This window comes from Coffea arabica, chromosome 9c, assembly GCF_036785885.1.
Source record: "Coffea arabica cultivar ET-39 chromosome 9c, Coffea Arabica ET-39 HiFi, whole genome shotgun sequence".
Lineage (NCBI taxonomy): Eukaryota > Viridiplantae > Streptophyta > Magnoliopsida > Gentianales > Rubiaceae > Coffea > Coffea arabica.
The window spans coordinates 42,888,057-42,903,569 of NC_092326.1; the positions used below are offsets into that span (position 1 = coordinate 42,888,057).

General features: G+C 38.7%; 3 protein-coding genes across 4 annotated transcripts; 1 reads left to right on the forward strand and 2 right to left on the reverse strand.

Annotated features, from left to right (window-relative positions):
• The first annotated feature begins 1,088 nt into the window (after nt 1–1,088).
• Nucleotides 1,089–6,484, forward strand: LOC113708535 (microtubule-associated protein 70-5-like). The gene is made up of 11 exons (XM_027230998.2): nt 1,089–1,893; nt 3,461–3,546; nt 3,814–3,879; nt 3,958–4,128; nt 4,272–4,442; nt 4,531–4,686; nt 4,799–4,945; nt 5,051–5,122; nt 5,207–5,800; nt 5,918–6,060; nt 6,196–6,484. The coding sequence occupies exons 1-11, from the start codon at nt 1,791–1,793 to the stop codon at nt 6,212–6,214; spliced, it is 1,728 nt and encodes a 575-aa protein (XP_027086799.1). The 5' UTR covers nt 1,089–1,790; the 3' UTR covers nt 6,215–6,484.
• A 746-nt stretch (nt 6,485–7,230) lies between these two features.
• Nucleotides 7,231–9,887, reverse strand: LOC113708533 (pentatricopeptide repeat-containing protein At4g16390, chloroplastic). The gene has a single exon (XM_027230997.2). The coding sequence runs from the start codon at nt 9,537–9,539 to the stop codon at nt 7,458–7,460; it is 2,082 nt and encodes a 693-aa protein (XP_027086798.2). The 5' UTR covers nt 9,540–9,887; the 3' UTR covers nt 7,231–7,457.
• Nucleotides 9,888–10,702: 815 nt separating this feature from the next.
• Nucleotides 10,703–13,194, reverse strand: LOC113708720 (uncharacterized). 2 transcript variants are annotated; one of them, XM_072065120.1, is made up of 3 exons: nt 12,845–13,141; nt 12,157–12,238; nt 10,703–11,853 (listed from the first exon to the last, which is right to left on the reverse strand). In XM_072065120.1, the coding sequence occupies exons 1-3, from the start codon at nt 12,854–12,856 to the stop codon at nt 11,285–11,287; spliced, it is 663 nt and encodes a 220-aa protein (XP_071921221.1). In that variant the 5' UTR covers nt 12,857–13,141; the 3' UTR covers nt 10,703–11,284. The 2 variants fall into 2 exon arrangements, 1 of the variants encoding a protein (XP_071921221.1); XR_011821106.1 differs by having other exon boundaries at nt 10,703–12,197; nt 12,845–13,194.
• Between the last annotated feature and the right edge of the window lie 2,319 nt (nt 13,195–15,513).

The window sequence follows — 15,513 nt, forward strand, 5'->3', positions numbered from 1 at the left end:
TCTTGATGAAAGCGCCACCTTCATGAAATCATTGAGAAAATTATTAGGTAAAAGATCAACAAAATCCTATGTGCCATCAAAATTTTTACCTACTCAAACAAATGAGGAACACACACCCGGGAGAAATATCTCTCACAAATTTCAACGCTTCAGTGTTCAAGTCATTTTCGGAAAATGGGTCAGTGGGAAGGAACTTCATCAAGGGACAACATTAGTGAAAAATCTGATCTGTTAATCAAAAGTTCCTTTGAACATTCATGTCACATTGTCTTCTCTCCTCTCTATTTTTCCCTTTTTTAAGGGCTAATGAGCCGATCGAGTAGGTCAGGTGTACGACTATGGAGTCTTCATTTCGTCGCCTCACCCCAAAAAGGTTAAAAAAAAAGAAAAAGAAAAACCAGACTAGTTTTATGTGTATTTACGATGATGAAAAGAGCCATATCCATTGGCAAGTTTGCTTGAGCAGGCTGCAGCTTCAACAAAGTTCTGTTACAGCCGATCATGATCATGCATCATGACGCATGCTTACAAGCAAAGATCTTTCCTTCTTGATAATCTTCTTTTGAATATGATCAATTTTGTACTTTCAAGCCACTTCATCATTTTGATCCCTTTCTAATTACATTGATAAATTTCCAAACTTCAATCTCGTCCTGTTTGAAGCATGGCCTTCCCACTAAGTCCGCGGGAGCATTTAACGCTTAAGCAATTAAAGGATCCCCCTAAGAAAGAGCTTTCTATCAACATTTGCAAATCATGTCATGACCAAAAACACCATGCCTCAATAATCTCTCTCTCTCTCTCTCTCTCCATCTTATCTTAGTTGCTAATTACGCTTGGGAATTGAATGACCATGCTCTCAAGCATGCTACACAATGCTCTTAGCCAAATCAAAAAAAAAAAAAAAAAAATTCAATCTCTTCTTTCATTTTTCACTTCAAAGTTCAAATGATCCAATGCACTTGCAAACAAGTACACTTCTTAGCCTACCTACCATCTTTTGTTGCTTATTAGTGTAATTTTTTGTTCTTGAGTTGAAAGCCAAGAAACACGTCATTTCTTTTGTATTTGTTTCTATTCTTATGAAAAGAACACAATAGGAGAATTTTCCTAACTCTTAGGAGTAGCAATCAGTTAAAGAGAGAGGGAGACAGAGGGTGAAAAAAAAAAGGATCCCTTTTATTTTTAGCTTAGATTGAAGGACATAGAACACTTATTTTTAGGATGGACGTTTCGATTGTGGCAGTTTTAAACCAGAAAAAATTTTTGTTTTATCATTTATGATTTACATACTATGCTTACATTTAGGATTATAAGGAAATAGGGATAAGCATACAAAAAAAACAACACAGATATGTTATTGGTATTATAGCAAACAAACAATAATTATGCGTTAAATGATGATAACATTAATTGCAATGGTTACTGTCAAGAGTGAGTGAGAGGGAAAGGAGAAGGAGGGGTTGCTGGCTAACCGTAGCCGGCTTGGCCGGCTTCGATTTCTTTATCATGTTGATCAGTTATTTTGGAGTATGCTTCAAACCGAGGGGAAGTCCCGTATCCCATGTACATTCCTCCCTCTGCGGTCAATTCGTTAAGCCAGTATGGACTTTTAGCACTGGCACTCATTACTAGTATATAATGGTACACAAGGATACAGCTTTCCTTAAACCCTCTGCCCATTTCAGCGTTATTATTGCTTCGTTTTCTTTCTCCTGCTCGTCCAGCTACACAAGTCTTAGCTTCTTCTGCATATCAACACTCTGCTCAAGAGACAAACTTGAAGAAAAATGCCGGGCATGGAAGAAGTTGGAGGAGATGATCATCAACTTTGTCTTGTTCATCCGGACCCTGTGGTCTTGGAGCTCAATAGATTGCAAAACCAACTCAGAGGTTTGAGAATTAACCCCTCCTCTCTTCCCACATATCTTCTGTGTACTTTTCCACCTCGCAATGTATCTTAGCTTTGCAACTTGTTTGCTAAAACTTGACAAAATATTGGCTCTTGGGTGCAATGCAACGGATCATTAGTTTGTCAAGTTGGTTTATTCATATTCTTCTGCTCCTCATTCTCTCTTGGGTTTTTTGTTTCCACTTTTTTTTTTTTTTTTTTTTTTTTTTTTAAGGTTCGGTGGGGGTTCTTGGGTAATTTAATATATATGGTTGGCAATTTTTGCCTTGTCCATCTCATTGCAATTTTTTTTTTTTTTTTGGGGGTTATCTCACCGCAACTTCTTAACGCACACATTTAATATTTAAAAAAAAAACCATATTTGAATTTCTGAATTCCTTAAAATCCTTTTACAACTAATCTCTGGGATCTGTGAATTTTCAAGACTTTGGAATCCCAGAATTCAATAGTCCCCGGAAACAACTTTTAAGTTCTTATATGTTTTGGTCTTACTACTACTAGTATTTGCCGCCCTTGCCATGTTTTATTTTTCAAGACTCAAGAGACGTCTACGTAGCATGCTTAGCTCTGCTCTTGTGGCTGTGAGTGAAACACCAAAATTAGAGAGCAAACAGCAAAGAAAGGCGTCCATATATGGTGATGATAGATTAATCATGACCTAAAACAAAGTTAAAAACTAATGAGTAGTTGTCAAAGTTGTTACATTCCTTCGTTCAATCCAACCTGTCTGGCTACAACATGATTCCGGGCCCATGGTTGATCATTTCAGCTAAACGTTTCTTGACAGAGACCTTTAACTTGTATAATTAATTACACACACATGTAATTGTAAGCTCCCACCTGAGTTTTGCTTTCCCTTTTCAAATTGCCTACCGTACGAACGAGTTGCTGCCTTTCTTTGTAAGCTCTATGGGTCTTTGTAGTCATGATTACTTCAGCTTATCTCTCGGGAGAAATCTGTTAGGTAATTACAGAACTGAGGATTGACGTCTGATTGTGCCCCATGGGTCTCTCATTTGAGTAAATTTCGATTACCTGTCACGTAGGTTAGATTGTACCAGATGTTTGGACCATGCCATCTAAATAGCACTTGAAAAAGGCTAGCAAAGAATTTTCCTCCAGTGCTTGCTGCAGAAGCTAATATGCAAAGCTCAACAACAAATTTTGTGGCTCTCCAGCCGCATATTTGCTTAAATGCATCGTGCTTGTTTTAGGGACTTTCCTCCCTTCTCTACGCCTCCATCATATTATTAATTCCCCTTCCATAATTTTATTAAAGAAGCACCCTTGGAAATATCCAGTTCAATGACACCGGTCTTGTAAGAGACACTGGCCAGTTGGAGCCTGTATCAATGCAAAAGGATCTCTGACTATGGGTAGTTTGGGGTCCTTGGGGATAACATCAATTCACCGGCTTTCAGTGTCAGTAGTATTATGCAGCTTTCAATATCTTGATTTGTATTTTAGTTCGAGTTTTTTACTTTGTCAAAATTGCCATTAGCAATATATTACCATCAGGATGTCAATAGTGTCGTTCAAAAATTGCAGAAAAGGATCGAGAGCTGGGGGAAGCTCAAAGTGAAATCAAGGCACTGAGAGCAACAGAAGTATTGAAGGATAAAGCCATAGAGGAGGTAACACAATTACAATTGAGAACCTATATCTAAATAGACCTTAGAGAAGTAATTTCAAAAAATAGCGGGGGCAATAATCAGTACTTGAGTTCTTACCTAACACTAAACAGTCATGAATATGGCCTGCAGGTGCCTATACAGATTCTATTAGGGAAAGATTTTAATGACAAAGTAAACAGTCTGGGTCGTAGATTAGTGAGAATTCTGTAACTGCTGTGTACACTAGTCATCAATACATTTAACTTTGCGCTTCTATCATTTTCCCAGCTTGAAAGTGAGGTGAACAGATTGAAGAACAAGCTTACGGCAACTGAAAGCCTTCTCGAGCAAAAGGTGAAATCTTGTCTTTCTGTGTCCCTAGGCAGCTAAAACTTCATTTTGTAGTAATATGTTACTTGGTGGTAATTTCAGAACCTTGACATCAAGAAACTCAATTATGAGAAGAAAGAAGCATTGGCTGCTCAATATGCTGCTGAAGCAACACTTAGAAGAGTCTATGCAGATCAAAAGGATGATGATTTTGTTCCTATGGAGTCCATCATTGCTCCTCTTGAAGCAGATATTAAGATGTATAAAAATGAGGTACACGATAGATGGGAATTTCCCTGAAAAGGAAACGTGACCAAAATATGGGATTTCTTTTACTTTCTGGAGAAGCACAGGCTGGAGCCTACGAACTGTAAGGTGTCTTTTTGTATAATTTACATGCATCTTGGTCTTTCTAGATTGCAGCACTGCAGGAGGATAAGAGGGCTATAGAAAGACTGAACAAGTCAAAAGAAGCAGCTTTGCTTGAGGCGGAGAGGATACTGAAGAGTGCTTTAGAAAGGGCACTCATTGTAGAAGAGGTTCAAAACCAGAACTTTGAGCTCAGGAGACAGATAGAGATCTGCCAGGCATGCACCGACTAAAATTTGATACCATAAATGCTAATGCCTGAATGGAAGTTATAAATTTATGTGATATTCAACTATCTCTATGCAGGAAGAAAACAAAATACTAGACAAAACAAACCGTCAAAAAGTTTCAGAAGTTGAAAAGCTCAGCCAAACCATTAAGGAGCTTGAGGAGGCAATTCTTGCCGCTGGAGAAGCTGCCAACACAATTCGAGACTACCGACGGCAAATTTCTGAATTACAAGTAGATCACCATTTTTTTAATTTTTCCGGATGGGGATGCCTTTCAGCCTGTCAAGCTGAGAACTGTCAATAAAGTTTATAATAACTAGTGATAATTCTGCACAATCATGTAGGAGGAGAAGAGGACACTGGAAAGGGAACTAGCAAGAATCAAGGTTTCAGCAAACCGAGTAGCAAGTGTGGTGGCTAATGAGTGGAAGGATGAGAATGACAAAGTTATGCCTGTCAAGCAATGGCTAGAAGAGAGAAGATTGTTGCAGGTATCCCTGTTATGATTACATAATCTGCTTTTCGTGGTTTAACCCCTTGCAGATGAAGAGAACAACTTCATTTTGCAATTTTTTTATTACATCCTTGTCTTGCAGGCAGAGATGCAACGTCTGAGAGACAAGTTGGCTATATCAGAGAAAACAGCTAAGGCAGAAGCTCAATTGAAGGTCTAAATGATCATGTCCACTAATATTTTACTCACTTAACCTATTAAATCAGAAATATTTGATTGCATTTCATTTATGATCCAGGATAAACTGAAGCTCAGGTTAAAGACATTGGAAGATGGCTTGAAGTATGCATCCAGTATCCCCATCGATCCAAACACATATAGCGGATCCTTAAAATCTGAAAAAACCAATAACTTCTTTGGGATCCTTTCAAGTAATGCTGGATTGAAGAAGAGATCCAAATCACAACCAAGAGCTACCACAGTTAGAAGTCCTGACATGTCATCTGTGGAGAAGATGAAAACTGATTTTGCAGAAAAAGTGAAGTCCAGTGGTATAAAAAAGATATATGCTTCAGAAAATCCACTAATAAAAGGTTTGTGGGCTACTAGAAAGAAAGTCATGGACAGCAGTGAAAAGGAGAACAAGGATGGAAAAGAAAATTCTGCAATGGATGTTGTTATGTGTGACAACACTGAAATCCCAGGATCAGGGAACATAAAAAGCAAATTTGGTGACAATCAGGAAGCAAAAGGTACGGCTAGGGCCAACACTGAAAATACTGATACTGTTTCAGGGTTTCTATATGACCGGCTTCAGAAAGAGGTCCTAATTTTGAGGAAGTTTTGTGAGGCAAAAGACAGTAATCTGAATACTAAAGATGAGGATATCAAGGTGAACATTAACAATTCTTAGGATTTGTATGATTGGTATTTGCGCACGCATGCTCTCTTTACTGTTTTTGGTTTTTATACAGTCTGAATCCAGCATCACAAATTTGTTCATTTACAGATGCTTAATAAAAAGATTGAGACTTTGGCAAAAGCCCTAGAAATGGAGTATAAGAGAACAAAGAGAGAAGCAACGAGGAAAGATAAGAGTTCAATTTCTACCAAGGTGGATGACAAGATTAGAAACATGAACTCATCTAGGAGGTATGTATTTCCCTATACCTGTAATTACCTTTCGTTAACTTTCCTTGCTCATTAGAGTTACACCGTTTTTACCATATTTTAATACATAAAGGTTCAACATCAATGTCCTTTCTGATGGTTCATTATATCCATTAGGGCCACAAAAGCATCTTGAAAAAGTTTCAATTCTGAAGAAATGGAGGTATGAGGAGTAGGTGCACCAGACAATTGTGATATGTATGGACATGTACATGAAGAGCATCTCAGTGGTTGCTAATTAGCTTTTGTTTCGTCCATGTTTACACCTTGTTTCCTTATTTTTATTTCCTACAGTGTTAGTAACTGAAACAATACTAGTAATCCGCTTGTATCATGCTTGTATTCCAGGCATCCCGTTTAAGACCTAATATGGCTTGTTTTATCATGATATGAAAGTGTTTTTACATATCAATGGACTACAATTTCAAGTATTTTTTATTTTCTCACATTCTGTGTCTAGAATTACAGGTTGAACATTGAGAAGACACTAGTAATAGCAATCTGGACAACTGGCATACACTAAATACTCTTTAGGAACCAACAGGCTAGGAGTAAAATATTACTGGATACAGTTCATTAGCAACAATATGACTCCCAGATGAATTTCAATGGCAAGCTGAGTTATTTTTGTACCTTGCACCAAATAGTTCTCATATACTTTTGTTGGCAGGATGTTTACAACTAGACATAAAAAAATAATAGTAATCAGGCTCCTGCTCTTACAACATATTGTCAGTCATATGCTACCTCTGTGAAGATATAGGGCGAAATTAAATGTAGATAGGATTCAGGAGGTTTTTCCATATGTTAGAGAAACAGAACATGCAGATGATTTTGCATATTCTAAACATGTGGTATTTGGGAGTTTAGACCCGAGTGACATCAACTCTTTTTTGGAGGCTTCAGTGAACATGAAATTTAAACATAACTTAATAATTTCAGCTACTTATTTCATGCTGGAACATCAGTCAAAGAATTTGAGCACCTGATTTATCTAGGTAAATCCCTGTTAGTGAAAAAATTAGCAGATGTTTACGAATTATTAAATGTAATATTTATCATAAGTCCAAAGTCAATCCCTCACCATTTTGATTTCCTCTAAAGCTGTTTCCATAAGACGTTACCAAGCATACTTAAAGAGTAGTTATGGGATTTGAAAATTCTAAAACTCCTTTAATCTTGCACCATAAGCTCAATCGAAATTGGAAAAATCATCTGATAGCAACTACATTTTGAGCATTACCATGACAAAATTAATCTAGAGAGAGATCTAGATTAACAAAAACAAAGAGAATCAAAATAAGTTATACCCTTTTCCCAGATCTTTTATCAAAATTAAAAGCTAGTATTGAAAATGTAAGCCAGACAAAGAACAATCTCTAAGCAGCAACTACCTCAGGAGTGCTTCTAGACTCCAACCACGATGTGGCTGCAACCTTTGTCGTCAAAAACCACCCAGCCTTGTCAGGTGCCTCGTGGAATGGAGCATTCAGTTCCTTCAGATGTAAATCAAAAACACCTGCTAGACCTTTCTCTGAATACTTATGTTTTCCATGACCAGTGTTGATCCCAAGCAGTGAAGGCAGCTCCTCCCCACTTTCAAGGGCCTTGGACAAGTCATTTATCCATATATGCAATGCCGTCAGAGCTGCCCCAAGTGAGAGACTCTTTAAATGTAAAGACCATTGGGTTGGAGTTCTAGACTGTATATCAGTATAAATCTCGAGTTTAAGGCCGAGGTCTAGCAGCTCACAAGCTTTCTCCAAGAGATCAATCTTGATACAAAGATCAATTAAACAGTTGCAATATGCTTTTCTAACATCAGAACCAACTTCATGAAAGAGTTCGCCAGCTTCCTTCCGCAAGATGTCACCTTCAATGTTCTCCTCGCCCACAAGGAGCTTCACCACATGACCAAGTTTGGCGTCAGCCTTCTGAATGCATCTGGTCAACTTACCAAGTTCTTGAGCTGGTGCTTGAGTCATTACGTTAAGAAGACAACCACAGAATCTCTCATCAGGCGTTATTCCTAAACCCAGCAGTCGATCAAAAGTCCTAACTACATCATCTATGCGGTTGGCCTTCCCATAACACTGGATCAGTGAAGTCAAGACATAGATATTAGGCTCAAAGCCCGCTTCCAACATCTCATTTAATGTGGATTCCGCCTCAAAGACTCTGCCGCTGCAGGAATATATTGTGATCATGGAAGAATACGTCCAGCTATCAGGCTTGCAACTCTCAGAACCTTTCATAGCTTCAAAAATTTCAACAGCTTCATCAATAAATCCCACATCAGCAGACATCGACAACAGAGTGTTGTAGAGAACGACACTCAACTCCAAGCCCTTGTGCTTCATCTCTCTATACACATCAAGCGCATCTTCACCGTACCGAGCCTTAGCATAGGCCCGAAGCAAGGCAGCATACGTCCCATAGCTGGGCTCAAACCCATTGTTGATCATGTCTCTGTATATGTTCTTTGCCTGCCAGGGCCTCTTGGCCCTCCCCATCGCATCCAGCAAGGAATTATAGACAACCAAATTAGGCCTAACTCCCAGAGCCTTCATTTCCTCGTAAACATTCAAGCAACCATCAAAATTCCCGGCCGTCCCATAAATCCTAATCAAAGTCGAAAAGGTCGCAGCATCAATTCGCCATTTTTCCGTCCTAGCACGGTCATACAAAGTTAAAGCCATATTTACATTCCCAGCCTTCCCGTACGCATCAATCATCACAGAATAGGTAACCACATCCGGTTCACACCCAAAAGACGGCATTTTTTCGAACCACTGGACGGCTTTCTCAGGTAAAGAAGACAGCCTGGCGCAGCTAATTATGGTGGAAAAGGTGACATTATCGGGCTTAACTCCTCTCTCAATCATATCCGTAAACAATTTCTCGGCTCTGTCCAAGTCTCTACATTTTCTAAACACCTTGAAGGTAACATTATACAAAATCACTTCTTTCTTCAACTTAAGCCTTTCCAGAAAGTATCTGAGCACCAAAGGCGCAGTTTCAGAGTTGGACATGTTATTGAGCACAACTGCAGCATCTTGTTCTACAACTTTGCCACCCAAATTAGCCAAAATACTAATAACGTCAGCTTCTACAGGGTCACACGAGTCCAATTGTTGGGAAGCTTGGACTAAAGAAGCATACCTGAAATCGTAGGAATTGCGCCTGAGCTTTGATGCCCTGGAGCTGTTGGGGTTGACCCAGATATAGATTTTTGAGGAAGAAGAGATGGTTTTAGCATCTGGGCGGTGGGAAATTGAGGGGGATTGTTGTTGGGAAGCCGGTATAGAGAGGGAAGGTTTTGGATGGGGCTTGAGAGGATGAAAAGCGAGGGCGTTATGGGGGATGATTCTGAGTTGGTGGAGGTGAGTGGGAAAAAGAGAGTTACAGAAGAGGTGAGGGTCGCGAGAGACATGAGACGGCGAATAGGAGGCGGCCACCATTCTTCTCTCTACTCTCCTTCCTTCCTTCTCAGTCGTCACTCAGCAGAGCAGTCCGCAGCATTTGAGTTTTCTTCCTTTATTTTTTTTTCCCTACATTGGGCTGCCGGTGGGGTGCAAGGACCGGAGATGGTGGTGTTTTCAGCTAGCTAATGTTTTAGGTGAGGCCTTATCATCCATTGGGTTCTATAGCCCAATGGGCACCAGGAAAATCATTTCTTAGGTCATTTGTCGGACGTTCGTTCGAGTTTCGACCTATAGATTTCTGCTACGTCATACAAGAAACTGAAGCAAGAATTTTTTTCTCATGACCGGTAACAGTAGTATGTTGAAGGAGGGTTTGGAGTTGGAAGGACAACGAATTACTGACCCCACCACGTTCGCAATTTCTTCTCCTCAATTATTTTGTAACAATCCAACAGGACGACGCCGGCTCTGAGTGACAATTTATTACAGAAGACAGAGACAACCAAACCAATCCGAAATTAATTAATCAATCAAACTAAAATAGGTTACTGTGAGTGAGTCTGTCTCTTGTCTTGTCTTGCTTTGCAACTATATATCTATATAATACACTCCATTTACTGCCGTGCCATGGTGCCCCGGAAGGTTGTTGGTTGATGAATTCATGAATTGATGATCAAACTAACGTTGGTTGTTCTTTTGTTGACCAAACTTTTGACATTTATTATTGCATGCGGTCGCTGAATGCATCGCGAGCATTTGAGATGGCATGCAAATTCATATGCCTTTTTTTTTACTTTTACCCAACTGTTAAGTACTACTAGCTCCTTTCTGCATTCCTTCCTGTGACGCTAGCACATTGCTACTTATATATATATATATATAATTTTATTTTAAATTTTATTTCTGGCAAAAAATGGAGAGATTTAAGAAATGAAGAAACAGGAAAGAAGATGTATATCCAGAACTCTACGCTAGCACATTAATTTACTACCACTACTACTACTACTACTACTATAGAGCAAAGCAAGAAAATGAAATCCAAAAAAATAATAACAATAAAGATCGAAGAAGAAGAAGAGAGTGCATGCACTTTTAATGATATCATTACTATTATTATTATTATAAATAATGATATTTTTTTTCTTTTTCAAATGATAGAAAATTTTTATTGATAATATTTGGACAACGGCTCAAACATCTTTACAAAAGTTTACTTGACACTTAAGAAAACTTATTCATCAGATACATACAAAAGTTTATTCTAAGTGACTTCCAACTTGAATAAATCCCCACACGTACGTCTATATATATATATATATACACTCCATAATCGCATACACAGTAACTTTTTATTTTCTTCTTCCTTTTATATTATAGGTCCCATGAGGGCCTAAGGCCCTAACTACACAATACTAGTACTAATTTTGCTTCAATGCATTTGCATGTACCGCCCACCAAACCAAATTAATTGATTAATTTGGATGCTTTTCATAGCATATCAAATTCTCCTCTCCTCTCACAAAATCGTACAGCCCGCAGTGTTCTCCTCACTGAAATAATCACAATGACTATACCGGCACCCGCACCCGCACCCATGTCCACAACTGCGACAACAGCGTGGCGGGGGCTCAGGCCGCCGGCACCTGCAGCAGCATGGCCCCCCTCCGTGCCCTTCCGAACATAGGACACAGCAGACCACCACTGGAATTGGCGGGTGCGAGCACGGCTTGGGCTTTTCATAGCATATCATACCCCATATCAAATTCTCCTCTCCTCTCCTCTCACATAATCGTACAGTCCGCAGTGTTCTGCTCACTGAAATAATCACAATGACTATACCGGGATCCGCACCCGCACCCGCACGCGTGCGGGGGCACAGGCCGCCAGTTCCTGCAGCAGCATCGTCCCCCTCGGTACCCTTCCGAACATAGGACACAGCAGATCACCACTGGAATTGGCGGGTGAGAGCACGGCTCGGGCTTTCCCGCCGCTGGGGGCTTCTGGTCGTCGGGTTTAGGCTCTATGGTCTTCTCCTTGGCCTTTCCCGACTGTGGGGGCTTCTGGTCGTCGGGTTTAGGCTCTATGGTCTTCTCCTTGGCCTTTCCCGACTGTGGGGGCTTCTGGTCGTCGGGTTTAGGCTCTATGGTCTTCTCCTTGGCCTTTCCCGACTGTGGGGGCTTCTGGTCGTCGGGTTTAGGCTTTTGGGACTCCCCGGGCTCCACGATCTCAATGCTAGTAATAACTTTGCCACCCTTGCAACATAATTTGTCGCGGATTTTCTCCGGGCTACAGCACACCACGGTGACGGTCACCAGATTTTGCTTCTCATCATATACCTGGTCTCGGATTTCTCTCGTCCAAAAAATTGAGCGTCCCCAAAAAAAAAAAACAAAAACTCAAATTCTTGTCTGTACAAAATAAAGCCCCTAACTGATCACCAGTAGTTTCATAAGCCACACTACCTAACTTCTGTTCAAAAAATGATCCCAAAAAGTGGGAAAAAAAAACTGTAACTCATGGTGGTGCACATGCCTATGTCCGTAGTCAGCGGAACGGTGGATGTCCTCCGACCAACTGTAATTGCACTAAAGAACTACTGGTATACTGGTAATGAAAACATGAGAGACAGAATTGATAGTTATAAGAGACTCACGAGGAAATTTGCAGAGGATTTTCTTGACCTTCTTGTAGCAGCTGGGGCAATGAAGATCAACCGTGAGTTTCATTGTAGTCACCTGTAAGGTTGCATGTATATTATCGGAGCAAAATAGTCAAACTCGATCCATGTGTATATATGATGACGGAGCCAAGGGGCTGATGGGCCATGGTTGTTTAAATTTTGAAAATTTTAATTCATAGTATATAAATATATATGTAAAATTAAAGGTCGTCTTTCTAGTTTTTTATAATTTTAATTTATGTTACGAGAGTTTATATATGAGTACGTGAAAATTATTTTGAACATAATATATTAAGATAATTTTGTTATGAAAAATTTTGATCTCTTAAAAAAAAAAATCCTAGCTCCGTCACTGAATATATATATATATATATATATATATATATATATATATATATATAACAATCAAGAAATGTAAAATTAAGATGCACAATCATACGGTACTACTACTATTACGCTGAGAGATGTGGCTAAAGATCTTGACATAAAAAGAAGCATATCCCACGTTGTATGTGCTGTCTTAGACTTGCAATTAAAAATTTCAGATTAAGCAAACACTAAAAGAGGAAAATTAATAAAAATAATAAAAAAGATGCAAAACAATAATATATCACGAACATTTGAGGGATGGTTGGGAAAGCTAGCAAGAGAATTGGCTTACCTTCTCAGTCATGGTTGATTAAGGAAAGAGTCAACGGGGCGATCGGTGGATCTGATCAACAGCCCAAATGATAAATGTTGGAAATGGAAGTTTTTTTCACTTTTTTCTTTTTCCCGCGGGGTGTGTGTGTGTGATTGGGGGAAGGGATGGAAGTTTTTTTCACTTTTTTCTTTTTCCCGCGGGGTGTGTGTGTGTGATTGGGGGAAGGGATGTAGGCAGCAATATACTCAACTGATGCTAATAAATGGTTAAATTAGATAGTAGGAGCCATTTAGTTAGAAAAGGTGCGAGGACTTTATATAGAAAGATAGCAACCGGGCAGCTTGCAGTACTAGCATGGAAGTAGGGTGGAAATGAAATGGAAGGGGCGTTGAATTTTGATGCCATCATCAAGACTACTTTCTCCTCCTCAAAAAAAAAAAAAAAAAAAAAAAGATGGTCTGTAGTGAAAAAAAAAAGGAATTAAGTCTCTTTTTGGACCGTAAGTTGGAGGTTCGAACCCCACTTGCAGTGAAAAAAATTCAAATGAGGTATCAGAGTACCCTTTTGGTCTAGTCATATTCTTATACTTTCTAACCCCTTATACACAGTCTCTTTATACTCCCCTCCATATAGATTATGACAGATTATGTTATAAAAATGCTATCATTGCCGTAAAAATTTTTTTTGTCTACTTTGTAGTAGTACTAATAGGGGTGGGCTATGCTATGCACAGCCAGTGCAGCGAATTTCTCGAAATAATGTTAAAACCAAAAATTATCATAAAAGTGGTGTTAGTTGAATGGTGTTTTTACCTAAAGGGTCGCCGCAAATAGGAAGTTGGGTTTCATAAAAAAATTGTTTTAATTTTCTTTTTTTTTTTTTGCCAACGAAGTTAATGGAGCGGTTTTTTTTTTTTTTTTTTTTTTTTTTGCAAAAGCATGTGTGGCGAAAAATATTATATTAAAAAAGAATCACCGCAAAGCTCATGTGTGGCGATTCCTTTATTTATTTATTTATTTTTGTAAAATCCTAACCCTAACTCTAGAATCCTAATCCTTAAACCCTAGCACTAAAACCTGAATATGTAAACCCAAACCATGGAAGACTAAAATTTAATTTACCTACATTATTCTCGGAATAATGTTAAAATCAATTATCCAATTTATCCAATTTGCAATAAAATTTGGATAATTTGGGTAAAAATTGGGCAAATTTTTTGGAATAATGTTAAAATAAAAAATTATCACAAAAGTAGTGTTTTGTAGGGAGTTTGTCTATCATAAGGGTCGCCGCAAGTCACAATATCGACTTAAAGGTTGTCTGATTTATTTTTTTATTTTTTTTCGCAGCTTAAGAATTTTTTAAGTTAAGATTGTCGATTGCATTTTTTTTATTTTAGCCAAAAATGGACCATTGATGCAGCAGGGACTTGAAAGATTAATCCATTGAAGGATAACAATCTATACATTGGACGGAGACAAATATTCTATCCTTAGTGTTACGGTGGAAAAGCTTTTCGGAGGTGATTTCAGTGAGATAACGCACTCCCATGCCCATCATTCAGGTATTCCCAATTCCCACAAAACCAAGTACAGTATAGGTGGGCAACTGCCCTTACAATCAAGTTCCAGCAGCCAAACTGGGAAGTTTTCCTTCCATTCAGTATTTTGTCCCAAAGCAATAGCTACTTTAGCTATTTGTAAAGTTAAAACAACATTCATCAAATTTTAACCTAAGTATCCTGATGTCATGTACAATTGTTGCTATCACTACGTCCTCCTCCTCACTGCACACTGCTTTCACTACTTGACTACAGTCCACTTCAAACTCCACCCTCATCCAACCTTCAATCTTCCCAACCAATCCCTGGCCACCATTCCCCACCCAGCTCTATCAGCTTTAAGATGCAACGCAGCATCTGAATTCAAGGTGAGGTGGTTATCAGTGAGTATTTTGTTTGATTGATGTGCTGACGGAAATTATGAGCGAGAGAGCTTATCCAAGCACATGATGCACCTTCCCTCCACATGGGCCAGCCATTTTACACTACACATGGTGCTATCACAATTTTTTTTTTTTTTTTTTGGTTTTTTGGGCGTGGCATCAATCCATGCTTCGACTGATTAGTGACTCCTCCAATGTTAATTGTCCCCTTCCTCTCTCTCTCTCTCTCGTGCAAGTGACCGCATATTTGTTAAGTAGACTGTCAACAACACATTTGAAAAAGAAAAAGAAAATATTAATTCTTATTTTAAATACACACCGACAGTTTTCATGTAGACACGTACCAAACTTGTTAGCATGTATTGGTAATACCACTGTACAGAGCCATCAATCAATCCCGTCAATTAAAAGACCAGGCCAAAAATGTCGTTATCTTGTTATTATCAAGAAGTTCATTATCCTATGCCCTTTGCAATTAACTATGAATTTTTTTTTTCTAATAATGAGTAGTACTAGCTAGCTCGTTGGACAATCATTACGACATTTAAATCACATCTTCTAATAAACCTTTTGCGTAAGCGTACATATTGATAATTATTATTATTGTCTTATCTTGTGTTTATCTATTGAACTTTATTTTTAAAAAAAAAATAAAAATATCAACACGCGAATTCCATCTTAACAACGGTAAAGCCACTAACTATTTATTACCAGTTTCATTATTATATTGGGGGTTTAACACA